This window comes from Perca flavescens, chromosome 10 (genome assembly GCF_004354835.1).
Source record: "Perca flavescens isolate YP-PL-M2 chromosome 10, PFLA_1.0, whole genome shotgun sequence".
In the NCBI taxonomy this organism is placed as follows: Eukaryota; Metazoa; Chordata; class Actinopteri; order Perciformes; family Percidae; genus Perca; species Perca flavescens.
In genome coordinates this window covers 35,546,547-35,560,855 of record NC_041340.1, presented here as the reverse complement: position 1 = coordinate 35,560,855, position 14,309 = coordinate 35,546,547, and the positions used below count along the sequence as shown (strand labels likewise).

Below are 14,309 nucleotides of genomic sequence, written 5' to 3'. Positions count from 1 at the left end.
CTGAAACGAATTTAGGAAAGCCGACTGACAAAAAAAAAAAAAAAAAAAAAATGTTTCGGAGAGGAGTGGGCGCCATATTGGACTCAAACACGAAGTGAATTTATGGTGACATTTCTCCTCGCTGGCCGCTGCAGATGTGAGCCCTGGTTTTTAAACAAGCCAGCGAGGATGCATGGCTTTACACTTGGGCATGTTGCCTGCCGCCGGGGCCTATTTAACGGTGCACACAGGCTCGCCGACCGGCCCTTTCTCACTGTAACTGAACACACTTGCACGAAGGCAACATGTCCTCGAACGCAATCCTTTCATTCGCGCAGGCTTCCTCCCATCTCTCCCTGCAAGAAGCCATTCGCCTCAGAACATCACCGGCTCCAAAATTCCAAGTGTTCTGCAGCCCTGAATGGCGTCACCTGATTGGCTGAGAGCCTATCAATCATGCCTTTAGCCGCACCCCTCCCCCCATTCAACCACTCGCCTCTCCGTTCCAGTGTGTTTACTACACTGCCGAGCAAAAGCGAGACACTCGTCTTCACATGCACTGAACCCACTAAAAAGAACAGTTTTTAGTTGTATTCGTAAGAAAACCTCCAAGAGATCAACATGCCCAAGAGAAAGGTACGTATTCTCAAAATAACTGACATACTTTGAGGGGGATATCCGCTATTAATGCATTGCAAACGATTGTGAAGACATCCCTCTGAGACATTACTTAATTATAACGTAATGTATAGCCGGTATTTTTCGCTGGTAATTTTTGCCTATTTTCTAGATATAATGTACATTTTTTATGCGTTAGAATGAATATTTTCCCGCTCGGATACGGCCTTTAAAACGCGTTTTCTTGCCAGAGCCGCTGTCCTTTAGGGAGTCAGAAGTCTCTTTCGGTCTCCATGCAGTTAAAGCACAAGCAGCAGCCATGCTTTGCAGCTCTTGTCCACCTTCGTCGCCGACCTACCGAGAACAAACGCTTCACTTATCGCGAATTCACCACCAAACCGGCGAAAAGTGGCACTAGAAAATGCTTTAGTGCCTTTACTTTGCATTTTGGCCGCAAAAACAGACACTCGCCGTCGCGTTTCGATAAAATTTAATATTTTCTCTCTTTGTTCATAGTCCCAAATGGTTGCGATGGCGTGGCTCTGCCGCCAGGTGGCGCTCGGGCGCCTGTAGCTGGTCCCTCCCCCTTTGCAAAGACTCCCGCGCCAGCTTTCAAATCTGAGCTTCATGCATTCAATGAGAGAAAGAGATGGGGGAGTGAAAGGGAAAAGCGGGGCCTGAGCCCTCAAAATATGGCTCCAGTGGCCCACATGGCTGAGCTCTCACAGCCTATTACTGAAATCATGCATTACCCCAACATTGCTGGGCTGTAATCCTTTAAAATGACCTGTATTTGACATAAAATGTAGTTTTCTCTTGAAACCAAAAAGTTTTTTCAACAGGTCTATAATTATTCGTAATATGCACCTGAAGTGTTTAGCAAGTGTTTCTTGTTACTATAAACACTGATTAAACTCTTAATAATGCTATTTTGTTTTATTTTACAAATTTAAAGTGTTTATATTTGTGTTTTTCAGACAGCGGTAACAGAAGGAGGAGACAAGGATGGTGGGGTAAGAGTAACACCTTATACATGGGGTTACAATTGAATTTTCATCAGTATGTGGGCCATGTGAGGGCATTATCAGGAAGAAAGTCCCAGTATTTCATTCAAATGTGTGTTTTTCTGAATACAGTCCCAATCAAATGAAAAGTCCCTCGATAACAGTCTTTGTTTTGTTTCAGCCCCAGAGGAGATCAGCTCGGTTATCAGCGGTAAGAAGACACGCATACCAACTCAACAAACTTATTTACATGAACAAATGTAGTTAAACGTGTTACTCAATGTTAGAATGCTTAAAAGTAGTTACACACATTATAACTAATTAGAAAAACCAATGTTTTGCCTTTTTTAGAGAAGCAAAAACACTTTTGCTTTTTTTATAAAATACTTCAATTTGATTCTTAGCAATACCAAACTTAAAAACATGTTGTTTTTTTGCATTATTAAGCTTTAGAATGAGTTAAGATTATTTCAGTAGTGAATGAGGGAGTAATAAAGTTTTCCAAAGTACCTTCAAGCTATTAGACATCAAGGAAGAAGCCAAGGCACTCGTCTTTTACGAAAAATATATATAAAAAGCCTTTAATGCATCTGGCACATTCTAAATAGAATAAGATAAAAACCATTTCAACGCGTTTGGCGTACCTTCAAGCTAATATATAATGCCTTATTAAACAAATAAAGTGTGATTTGGAAAGGGTTTTGCTAGTAAAAAGGGCCGGACTGGTAAAATACATACTAAAAACCAATAGTGGGCATAATAGAGTGCCTTAGAATGATTACTTTTAGTATTTTGTCTAAATTTCTTAATAAACCCAGTTAGAAGCAGTCAAATTATTGTTATAAACTCTCAAGACAGTGTCTGTATTCAGATAAGTTACTTGTAGGGAACATTAAGAGTTAAGATTCATCGTCACCCATTTAAAAAGTGTCTTTATGGGAGCCAAAGTCTTTTAATACCTTCAGAAAAAGAATGAAAAATGGCGAATCAGCAAAGAAAGCAGCGATGTATGTGTAGCGGTTTCTTGATCTCTTTCCCTTTCCGTCACAGAAACCAGCCCCACCCAAGCCGGAACCAAAGGTCAAGAAGGCAGCAAAGGTAAGAGATGCTAGCCCTGATACTGAATGAACCAGACTGTGTGTGTGTGTGTGTGTGTGTGTGTGTGTGTGTGTGTGTGTGTGTGTGTGTGTGTGTGTGTGTGTGTGTGGCCTGCTAACAGCATGTCTTCTGGCCACTGCAGAAAGAAAAGGCTGTGAACGATAAGAAGGAGGACAAGAAGACCAAGAAGGCAAAGGAGAACGCAGAAGCGGAGGCAAACGAGGAAAACCACTCTGAGAACGGCGAGGCCAAGACCAACGAGGTGGGTAGACTGCAATGACGTTTGTCATTTCAGACGTATCAACTTAAACCGGCTCAAAGTTTTGATCTCGCCCCATGTGCTCTGTCCCACAGGTGGAGGAAGCCCCTGAGGAGGCCAAGGAGGAGGCCAAGTCCGAGTAGCACCACTGCCCTAGCTTCCTCCTCCTCTTCAGTCCCTGTCCCTCCCCAACCCCCCAGCCAGCCAGCCCCCCAAGTCTCTCACATGGTTTCCCTCCAAGGCGTATTGTTAACAGAGGAATATTTTTATCAATGATTTTATAAGTATCCGTACAGATTTTTAGCACAAAAAGCAAAGCTGATTATGGAGCGCCTTGCAGATTTGCAGTGGTCATATCAAGTGTCTGCAAGCAAGATGAACACACTAAAATCTTTTTTAAATGGCATTTCATGATTATTGAAGGCTTGTTTGGTGTAGAAAGTGTGTCCCTGCCGGATTGGCTATGTTGTGTATTCCTGTGTTTTTGCCCTCTGTCCACCTCCTCCTCCTCCTCCTCCTCCTCCTCTCTTCTTCCTCCACAGATTAGACCTTCCTCCCCCTACAGTTCAGCCTTTATCCATGTTTTATTAACGGTTCAGCCATGTTAATGTGGGTGATTCTTTTAGACCTAAATGTGCAGTGAGTTCCCTTTTTGCTTCTGTCTCGGTTTTTTTTTTTTTTTTTTTTTTTTTTGAAATCGTGTTTAAAAAAAAAAAAAAAAAAAAGCGTGTTGTCCATAAGAAAGAGGAAGACGAACATGTGAAACATTCCGGGAACAGCGATTGCCTCCAACCTGTCTCCTAGACGACCCTGCGTGTGAAACAGCTCCTGCTCCATCCACGCTGTCATGTCAGCTTTTCTAAACGCTCTGGTTTTTTTAAACGATTGAATTTGGAAACCTTCTCTGACAAAAGCAGGTGTCTGGTCCCTCTCTTATGTTCTGAAATTCTCTTAATAAAAACAAGTCCTGGGAATTTTCCTCGATATCGTGTGTCTCGCGTTTGTTTCTTTAAGAGCCGTAGAATGATTAAAGTTGGGAGCTTCCACGTGAACACTAATAGGCAACAACAAAAAATTAAAAAACGAGTTTGTTACCTTTTTATAAACATGCATCTACAACTAAAGTCAGCTTCAGTAATGACACAGGGTGCCTTTTTCTCCAGTGGTCGTTTGTTTTAAGTAAATGTGACAATGTATCATCATAAAATAAAACTCCAAAGCTATATTGTAGCCTTTAAACCTGTAACCTAGTTCTAATCCAGTCCATTAAGCCCATGTGAGAGCTTTTCAGTGATTATCTGTGTGGGGACATGTAAAATCAGACCGGGTACGTTCATTTTCAAACATGCAAGACATAAAACAGGATTCAGACAGCCACAGTGAACTCACACTAAATGAAACGCCTGTAATGTAATTTCACTGTATAAATCCAACCTGTCCTTTGAGGCTTCTGCTGCAAGTTATCGATGCCTAACGGAGGCACTTGCTTTAATTAAACGCTGGAAGTTTGTTGATCCTCCAACCCCACCTTAGGTGGGTGTTAGCAGAGGATTTACGCCAACAGGATTTATCCCACAGGTCTGTTGCTACAGATCTACAGGGAGGTCAGGTCAGCAAAAGGTCAGCAGCAGTTGGGACACTATTCCCCAATAAAGAGGGTGTGTCTTACTAGGAGACATTTGCGTCTCCATTCTTAGTCCGTTAAAGAATGATTCACCCTTGTTGTGAATCATTGAAATATTCCAGTAAAGTATTTACTCAACAACAGAATAAAAGCCCCAGCTGACGCCTGTACTTTTTTTATTCCCCCTGACTTGTAGCCATCACAAGTCAGATTGCAGAGGCCTAACACCCACTGAAGGAGCAGACAGGATCTATCCACCCTGCATCTTTATTCTGCCTTTAGGCATCACACATTCAGATTTCACTCTACATGAACTCAAGCATGAGTGCTGTGACCCACATTTACCCCAACCCGCACAGAAAATATCACCGCTTTATTCAGCAGCATCGCATAAAGAGAGCTCCATATTTAGTTCATGCATACTGAGCTGCATGCACCAGTTGATATAAGAAGCCTGGCAGCAGCAGGAATAAGAACATGCATGTAGTCTTTTAAGCAAACACAGTATGAATGGGTTTTCTGAGCTTTAATTGTGTGTGTGTGTGTGTGTGTGTGTGTGTGTGTGTGTGTGTGTGTGTGTGTGTGTGTGTGTGTGTGTGTGTAGGCCTACTTGCTTCCAGCATTGACAGTGTGTGAATGTGGATATGAATGCATGTTCGCTGTGTTCTTTGAAGCCCAAACCTCACTTGATGCTCGTTATGATATGCAGGGCAACATTTGTGTGATTATATGGAGCAAACGATTTGCATTGCCCTCTTTAACTGGCCGCAGCAGGCCTTATGTCTTAAAGACTTGCGCTTGTGAGAGTTCTTATAACTATAATTCACTACCGGCATTTTCCACACCAAACTACGCTATGTTGGATTCCTTCCGCTATTCAGTGTAGCAGTTGCAGCACCTCTGACCTGCATTGTCATGGCCGAGCAACGGGCTCCATTTTGTCGATATTTCTGTTGGGCGCAGAGCGTTCTTGCGTCGTGCCGCCGCTAGATGGCAGACTTGCCTTAACTTTTACTCCTGCAAACACAGAGGAGCTTTGCTCACGGCAGCCTGGGCGAGCTTTGATTATCCTTCCATTTTATTAACTGATAACCTACATTGAAACGTGTTATTATTTATTTCCCCCTGAGGCGTATTACTAGGAATCAATTAATAATAAGAGACAGATCATAGCATTCAACATGAAAAGACACTTCAAAAGTGGATCCTTCCAGGCTTTCAAAAACAAAACAAAATCCCATTTCCTCTTTTCATTCACATGCCCCCTCATACTTTCTTTTAATCCTCTGTCAGCATGCATCTGTTTGATTTAACCTGGATTCAACCAGACGGTTCAATTAAGAGCAAATTCTCATCATCATGAATTCAACATCCTGTGATGTGAGGTGAAAACTAAAGGTAATGTAGGTGGTTATGGATCACAGAAAGTTTCTGATATCAGATACGGTGGTCTGTCTTTTTTTTTTCTTTTTTGCCACACCGCCTTCTTTCATCTGTGCAGCCCTTATTCCTCCTCCTATTGATCCGTCCATCCATCATGTCTCCTGTGATCAGCCCCTCTTACTCGTTAACGCCTTTGATGCCGAGATGCTGACATACAGTCCTCTCCCCGAAGCATTATGACACCAAAGAGCTAATTACTCCAGTATTATTTCATCTTTTGTCTGTGCATGTTTGCTGCCTGAACTGAATGTTTGTCTGCCTGCCTAACTGTCTGTCTGACCATCTGCCAGTCTGTCTGCTTGTCTGCACTTCATTGTAATCACAAGGGAGTTGTGCCCCAACCCCAGTGTGCACTCTCATTCTGTCCTCTCTAACTCTATGATGGGTTATGATATGTTGACTAAAATAGCCCCTTTCCCTTTTTTTTTTTAAACATGCGCATACCCTATTCTGTCATCCCACGCATTCCCAGGCAGCCTCCTCCCCACGCTCATCCACTGTCCACATCCCTCTGGTCACGGTCTCGCACACAGGGTGGAGTGAATTAGTGTGTGAGCGACCGTGCGTTTAGCACACACCCTCCCATGTGCGTTGGTGGTGTAAAGAAGTCTACGAAGAGGAGGGGGGGGGGGGGGGATGAGAATGACCTTTTACGAGGAAGTGATTTAAATGATGTCCATGTCGTCACCAGGGATACCAGTGTGTGAATGTGGATGAGCATTTGTTGTGTAAACAACATCACACTTTGGCACATGATTAGCTACACACACACACACACACACACACACACAGAGCAATAGCAAATAACACACACGCACAAGTTGCCAACAGGTAGGCCTATATGCTTTGACATATAGGCCTACCTCTCTGAGAGGATGCTGCTGCTGTTGTTTGTGTTCGACTGTCTTGTTTATCTGCGAGGCAGGCTGCACCCTACGGGGGTGGGATGTAGCCTACAAGAGCGAGTGAATGGGAAGAGGCAGGGTGAAAAGGAGGGGGGGAGAGAAAAAAAAAAGACAGGGAGGTGAGGAAGAAGAGGAAAGTAGGGGAGGGGAGTGGTGGTGGTGGGGGGTAGAAAGGGAGAAGAGCTGGATGCAGATGGGAATCTATTCTCTCTGTGCACGCAGACAAGATGGAAATGAGTGGGCGTCTGTGACGTCAATCAGCATAGACACACACACACACACACACACACACACACACACACACACACACACACACAGTGAGACACTCCCCTCCTCCTCCAGTCCCATGCTAATACATGCTTCACTGCCACAGCAGCAGTGCCACAGATCACAGGCACCATCAGCACACACAACAAGAAGACATGTAAAGTCATAATTTGTTTTTTTATAAATTAAATATTGGATAATTGTACTCCTCTGGCCTTCAACAGAGGCTATCTGAGAAGTTTGGAGAGAAAAGATCTCTTTTTCTGCTAACAACTCATAGATGTGACAAAGAGCCCCAACAGGGAACTATAGTCACAAGCCTCACAGGTTAGGAACCATTGGGTTGATCTTCACCAGTGTGTTGTATTTAGCATACCATTTACCATTTACCATTTACCATTTGTTCCACCAACTCCAACCAAGCAGCAACCTCCGGTGCTGAAAAATGAAGCCAGCGCGTATAGTGTAAATGCCAAAAACTGCAGTTCATCGAGTGGCCACTCGAGGCTGGCTCCAAAAGGGAGTAAATCCCCATACACCCACATGTTAAACTGCCCAACTTTACGGCGGGATTAAACATATTTATAGCCTGATAAACACAAAACGTCTTTATTGCTAAGTTCATCCTTCATGACAATTGTTTCTACAATTCTTTTATAACTCACCTGTTTAAATTATATTAATGCTTAAAGTTGTGCATAATTAAGGGTGTGCCACTTTGAGTGGGCTGCTGTCAAAAGAGAGGGCCAGCATGGACTGTAGGTTTCATCCCGCCTGCCTCAGCTCCATCCACGCTCCTCCTCTTTGCCCATTTTTGGATAGGCAACATGTAGTCAGGCTCGTCAACGGTTCATTTACAGGATAGTTCCGACGCTGCCGTAAGTTCCGCCGAATGTCCCACACCTTACGCTTTCTTTACGTTAAACTCAGGTCGCATCGATGAACATCAACCGGAACCTCTGAGCTAGCAAGTTAACGTTACACGCTGAAAATGGCAAATTGTGAACAAAATTTGGATTGTGCAACAAGGCAAGCCTGCTCGGTTATTTCGGGGAATGATTGTTAAGATTTACAAAAGAATATGTTTAAGGCCTTTTCTGTCTAACTGGGACTTTTTTGGACCTAATGGCGTGGATTTGCTATGGACATAATACACACGCCGATATACTGGTAAGAGTGAATTACGTATGTATCCATCTAATTTATATAGCTCACATAACTGTATTGTTTGAACAGTTCACTTCATTTAATATTGTATGAGGCGTTTTCTTTTGCGGGTTTCCAATGTTCCACCAAAAGAAGTCCCTTCTCGAGACTATTCTGCAGCGCCACCGTTGCTGCGTCCGGAGCTTAGCGCCGCCCAAGACCGTTGTGATTTGTTTAAAGAAATGCAAACAACACCTGACCATTTTTTCTCCTATCCAGGAGTGTGTGTGTTGGTGTGTGGAGGTGCCAGATCTTCCTCCGCAGTGCTGCGGAGATAGGTCTGGCAATGTGAGACTGGGCGATATCAGGAGCATCGGGAGCCGCCCACTTTCGCCTTCATTTTGGCTCTTGAGAAACCCATGGGTCGTCACGGAGATTAGGTCCACATTTTATACAGTCTATGACACCAAACCTCCAGTTGCTGAGAAAAATCTGATGACATCACTATGACATCATCAGGGAAATTTCTTTTGCTAGCTCCTCTAGAGCTACATTATACATGGGTCTTTACAGGCTCAGTAGTTAAACATGTCCAAAAAAACATGGAATGCCCATTTAAGTAAGCTTTATTAATGCAGAATACAGTATATATTGTGGTAGGGTAAAGGTAAGGTTAGGTAAAATAATTAGTAAACTTCTAAACTTTTGTGCCCCTCACTCTGTTGCAAATCTGTCTTTCTGTCCGCCTGATTGATCACTTGTTATGTAACTTGTGTCTTTGTCACCTGGCTAACATTAGGATCCATTATGCTGCATTTAGTTTGCATAAGTGAGGTCCCAGTGAACCATAAGTCCCTGAAGGGATTTGATACCAAAGAGACAAGCAGACAGGCGGCACAGACACCATTCAGGAAACATGCACTATTTTCTACATCAATGCCCAATTTGGATTGATATAAGAGGAGTTAAAGTAATGCTGGCACGATTTGAGCCTGAACATAGCACAGATGCGTTGTGAGTGGAATAACAAAGCTATATGATCGACAGGTTAAATTCCTCAAGGTTTACTGATTCAGGCTCCGTGTGTATTTGGCAAGTTTGCCTTTAAGAAATTATCCATCCATGTCACTACGTCGTGACGACACAGACTTCTATCTAGAGAAATAAAAAAACTATTTTTGAAACACTCCGCACTGCCTTGAAAATCTTGCTGTTAGGGATGATTTAGCGAATAAAGTAAGAGTGCATCTATTTCAAAGTAAGGCGTGTGTGTATATTTCTGATGAGGAGGGATTGGTGGGTGGTATTAGAACTAAATATGCAGCAGTCACTTGCCTTGCCAATTGTTCTATTCATTTGAGTAAAATGGTTTTCCTGGCTGTTTTTCATCAGGGGTTTTATCCTCTTGTACCCTCAGCTGGGAGAGGACTGAGTCATAGCAGTCAAGGAAGCAGGTGGGTGGGAGGCACACAGTGGGTAGGGGGGAGATGAGTAAATTAGAGGACGTGGGTGGTACAGGTTAAGGAGGGTGAATGAATGAGGTTGTAGTGAATGAAAAAAAAGGATGAATGGTGAATACTATAAATCCATTTATTACCTGGTGTTCACCAGTCACACAAAGAGAAATCCTGTCTGCAATGGAGCATAAAACCCCTTACAAATGATTATGGCTTGCTTCTTCATTTATTTTTCTTTTATTTAACCTTTATTTAACCAGGTAGGCCGTTGAGAACAGGTTCTCATTTGCAACAGCGACCTTACCAAGAAAAGCATAAGCGTGCAGGACACCATACAGTTTCACATTTAATACAATACAGGAATACAGAATACAATAGGCTACATAAAGTGCAGATTAGGTAGGCATTACAAAGCCAGTGCAAAGTGAGATGTGAGTAGGTCGATGGATATGCGAAAGTGATATGGTAATAACACAATATACATGAATAAACAGTCTATAACAGTACTGAGAGTCAAAAAAAAAAAAAAAAATGATCTAGTTAGTGATGTTGATCAGTTATAACGCAATATATATGAAATGGCAGTTTATATAAATGCTGAAATGTAGTGAAGAGTCAATATACATTTAGTGCAATTGGTGTGGTTAGTGATGTAGGTCAGTAATAACACAGTAAACCGGAACAGACTATACGGTCACGGTATACGGTTACAGTCTATGTAAATGCTGAATGTAGTGAAGAGTCAATATATACAGTTAGTGAAAATAGTGGTCTAGGTACTGATGTAGATCAGAAATAACACGATATACATGAATAGACAGTCTATATAAATGCTGAGATGTAGTAAAGTGTCAATAGTTGGTGCAAAGTGTAGTTTAGATAGTGATGTAGATCAGTAATAACACAGTATACATGAATAGACAGACTATATAAATGCTGAAATGTAGTAAAGAGTCAATATACAGTTAGTGCAGATTGTGTGCCAAAGGAGGTGTGGGCACCCCTGTAGAGACATCCATAGGTTCAGACAACAGGCCCTCAGATTTAACACGCTGTACCCTATCAGAAAAATAGTTATTGAACCACGCGAGGCAGTCATGAGAGAACCCAATGTTGTTGAGTCCGTTGATAAGAATACGATGGTTAACAGAGTCAAAGGCCTTGGACAGATCAATGTAGATGGCTGCACAATAATGCTTTTTGTCAATGGCAGCTGTGATGTCGTTTATGACCCTGAGGCTGTGGAACAGCCATGACCGGATGGAAAGCATGACTGGCTTCAGCAAAATGCTTATTGAAGTTCTCTATTATCATAAACTTGTTGGTGGTGATATTATTACCTAATTTCAGAGCCGTGGGCAGCTGGGAGGAGGTGTTCTTGTTCTCCATCGTTTTTACAGTGTCCCAGAACTTTTTTGAATTGGCACTGCAAGAAGCAAATTTCAGTTTGAAGTAGCGAGCCTTAGCTACTCGGACTACCTGAGTGTACCGGTTCATAAATGGTGTCCAGGGCACTGCATGGGGCTGAGGGGGGTCTGTAACAAGCAGCAACGGTAATAGCCTTATTTCTAGAGAGTTGGATTTTTAAAAGTAGAAGCTCAAATTGTTTGGGTACGGACCTTGATAGGATGACAGAGCTCTGTAAGCTCTCTCTACAATACATTGCAACTCCTCCCTCTTTGGCAGTTCTATCTTGACAGAAAATGTTATAATTAGGGATTGCTATTTCGGCGTTATTGGCGGATTTATAAGTGCGGGTTATAACAGGTTCAGCAGTGTCTATCTTGGCAATGGTATTCAATAAACATTGCTCTTATGTACATTAGACTTTAAAGGTCCAATGTTGAATTTCTCCCGTCTAGCGTTGAGATCATATATCACAATCAACTCTCTCACAACACGCAGTTCAAGGTACGTATTACAGCTAAACTGTAAAAAAAAAACACGTAAAAAAACGGTAAAAAGTCTGGCAGCAAAGTTGGCAAACACTTACCGTCAAATTACAGTAAAAAACCTTACATTATTTTACAGGAAAATTCTTTTTTTGAATACAGAAATGTCCTGTAAATATTTTACGTATTTTTACAGTCTAACTATTGTAGAATTAAAACTAATTCTTGTTATAAAACATTTCTAGAATGTTAAACAAATGTATAAATCTTTATCAAAACTAAAAAATATTGCAAAAATATCTTAAAATTACATAATTTAAATGAAAACTGCTGTTTTCATACGGTTTTCTTTGGTAAATTCACAAGCTTATCCAATCCATCCACAAGAACTCCCTGTTAAAGTACAGATTTCTGGATGTAAAACACACAAAAATTATGTAAAATGACTTTCAAATACCCTCCTTTAGGCGTATATTTTATGATTATCCAATCTATTTACGGTAAATTCCTGTTTAATACTGTTTTTTTACTGTACAAAAAAGAGAAGATAATGGGATAATACCTTCCAGAAACATTGTAATAATAGTCAGTACTTTATATAAACAATATTTGAGAGTATTTACAAGCAACTTTCCAATATATCTACATACTTTTACCATTGATTTATGTTGTTTACTTTAAATAAACATTCATTTATAGTTATAAAAGGCAACTCTCCAATATATTTACATACTTTTACCATTAATTTATGTTGTTTACTTTAAATAAACATTCATTTATAGTTATAGAAGGGAACTCTCCAATATATTTACATACTTTTACCATTAATGCATGCTGTTTACTTTAAATAAACATTCATTTATAGTTATAAAAGGCAACTCTCCAATATATTTACATACCTTTACCATTAATATATGAGGTTTACTTTATATAAACATTATTTTTTTAGTTATAAAAAGCAAATATCCAATATTTACACATAGTTTTACCATTATTGTATGGGTGTTCACTTTATATAAACATTATTTGACAGTAATAACAAGCAACTATCCAATATATCTACAGACTGTACCTCATTATTGTATGAGGTTTTACTTTATATAAACTGTTCTTTATAGTAATTACATGCAACTATCCAATATATATATATATATATATATATATATATATATATATATATATATATATATATATATATATATATATACATACTTTTACTATTAATATATGAGGTTTCTTTATATTACATTGTTTTATAGTAATTTAAAAGCAACTATCTGGTATAGCTACACTTATATCAACTTTTCCTCATTGAAGTAGGGGGTTTACTTTATATAAACATTTTTTGAAAGTAATAACAAGCAACTCTCCATTATATGCACATACATGTTTATTTTATATAAACTTTGACAGTAATAACAAGCAACACCAATATATCTACAGACTTTTGTTATAAGTGCATGGGATTTACTTCATAAACATTATTTGACAGTTTGACATTACTATTACTATCAAATATATGTTCACAATTTCCTCATTAGTAAATGGGGTTTGGATTGTACAAAACCAAAAGGGCTATGTAAAAGTGCATTTGCATCAACTACTTTTACACGCAATAAATATATACATTTTTCTGCTGACATTTTACAGCATTGTCCAATCCATTCACTACAGATCTCTATTTGAGATGTATGAGATTTTAAGATGTATCATAACCAGGAAGTATCATAAAATGACCATTTACTGCTTGTTTTACAGATAAATGCACTATTTAAACAGTGCTATCCTTAAAGTTCACATATGGATAAACTTATGGGAGCAAAAACTGTCTGGTACATTACATTATAGCAAAAGGGGAACTATGGGCACTTTGGGAATTCATACATGTGTGTTCAAAATGTCAGTAAACATTAAAAAACTCGTAAATTAAAAATTAAAAAATTAAAAAAATTGTGATGTCATCTGATATAATGTCAGGAGCTTTTTCAAAAACAATGAATTGAGAAAGATTTTAAAGATGACAATGAGAACATCCAGGGGGATGTTCGGAGGTAACGGGTAGATTTTCTGTTTCAGAAATGAAACGCTAACATAGAATAAACCTCATTTGGTTTTTTTTTTATTCTACAAAATTAGTTTTACATTCATTGTCTATGAAGCAGCTTAGTAACTTGATGACATCATAGTTTGAGTCTTACATTTCTGGTTTGTGGCTTTGTGGGAGAGTAGCTCTTAATCAAAAATATCAGAGGTGAGATTAAAGGCTGTGGCACACCAGGGACGTTTTTTCCATGCGATTATTTCGCATGTGAATATATTTTTTCGAACTGTTCTTTTTGTCACAAGTAGTGTTCGCTTATGAGGATCACAAAACAACAACACAGAGGCTGCTGTCTGAACTACAGACTGTACGTCAGCTAACTTTATTACTCCTTTCAACCTTTACAAAGGCAGCACATTCTTTCCGTTTTTAACTTTCACAATAAGCCCGAGACATATACTACACTGTTTTGCAGAGGGAATTCAATTGAGTATTAACTGTATACTCAATTAGAGTTGGAGGAAACTCAATAAATAGCTTACATTTGCTTAGTGTTACAGCTTTTCCTGGGACGTA

At 40.0% G+C, this 14,309-nt stretch overlaps 1 protein-coding gene across 1 annotated transcript; it reads left to right on the top strand.

The window, feature by feature from the left end:
* The first annotated feature begins 257 nt into the window (after nucleotides 1-257).
* LOC114562522 (non-histone chromosomal protein HMG-14A) lies at nucleotides 258-3,942 on the top strand. Its single transcript, XM_028588938.1, has 6 exons — nucleotides 258-615; nucleotides 1,575-1,610; nucleotides 1,783-1,812; nucleotides 2,652-2,699; nucleotides 2,842-2,961; nucleotides 3,054-3,942. The coding sequence occupies exons 1-6, from the start codon at nucleotides 601-603 to the stop codon at nucleotides 3,099-3,101; spliced, it is 297 nt and encodes a 98-aa protein (XP_028444739.1). The 5' UTR covers nucleotides 258-600; the 3' UTR covers nucleotides 3,102-3,942.
* The last annotated feature ends 10,367 nt before the right edge of the window (nucleotides 3,943-14,309 follow it).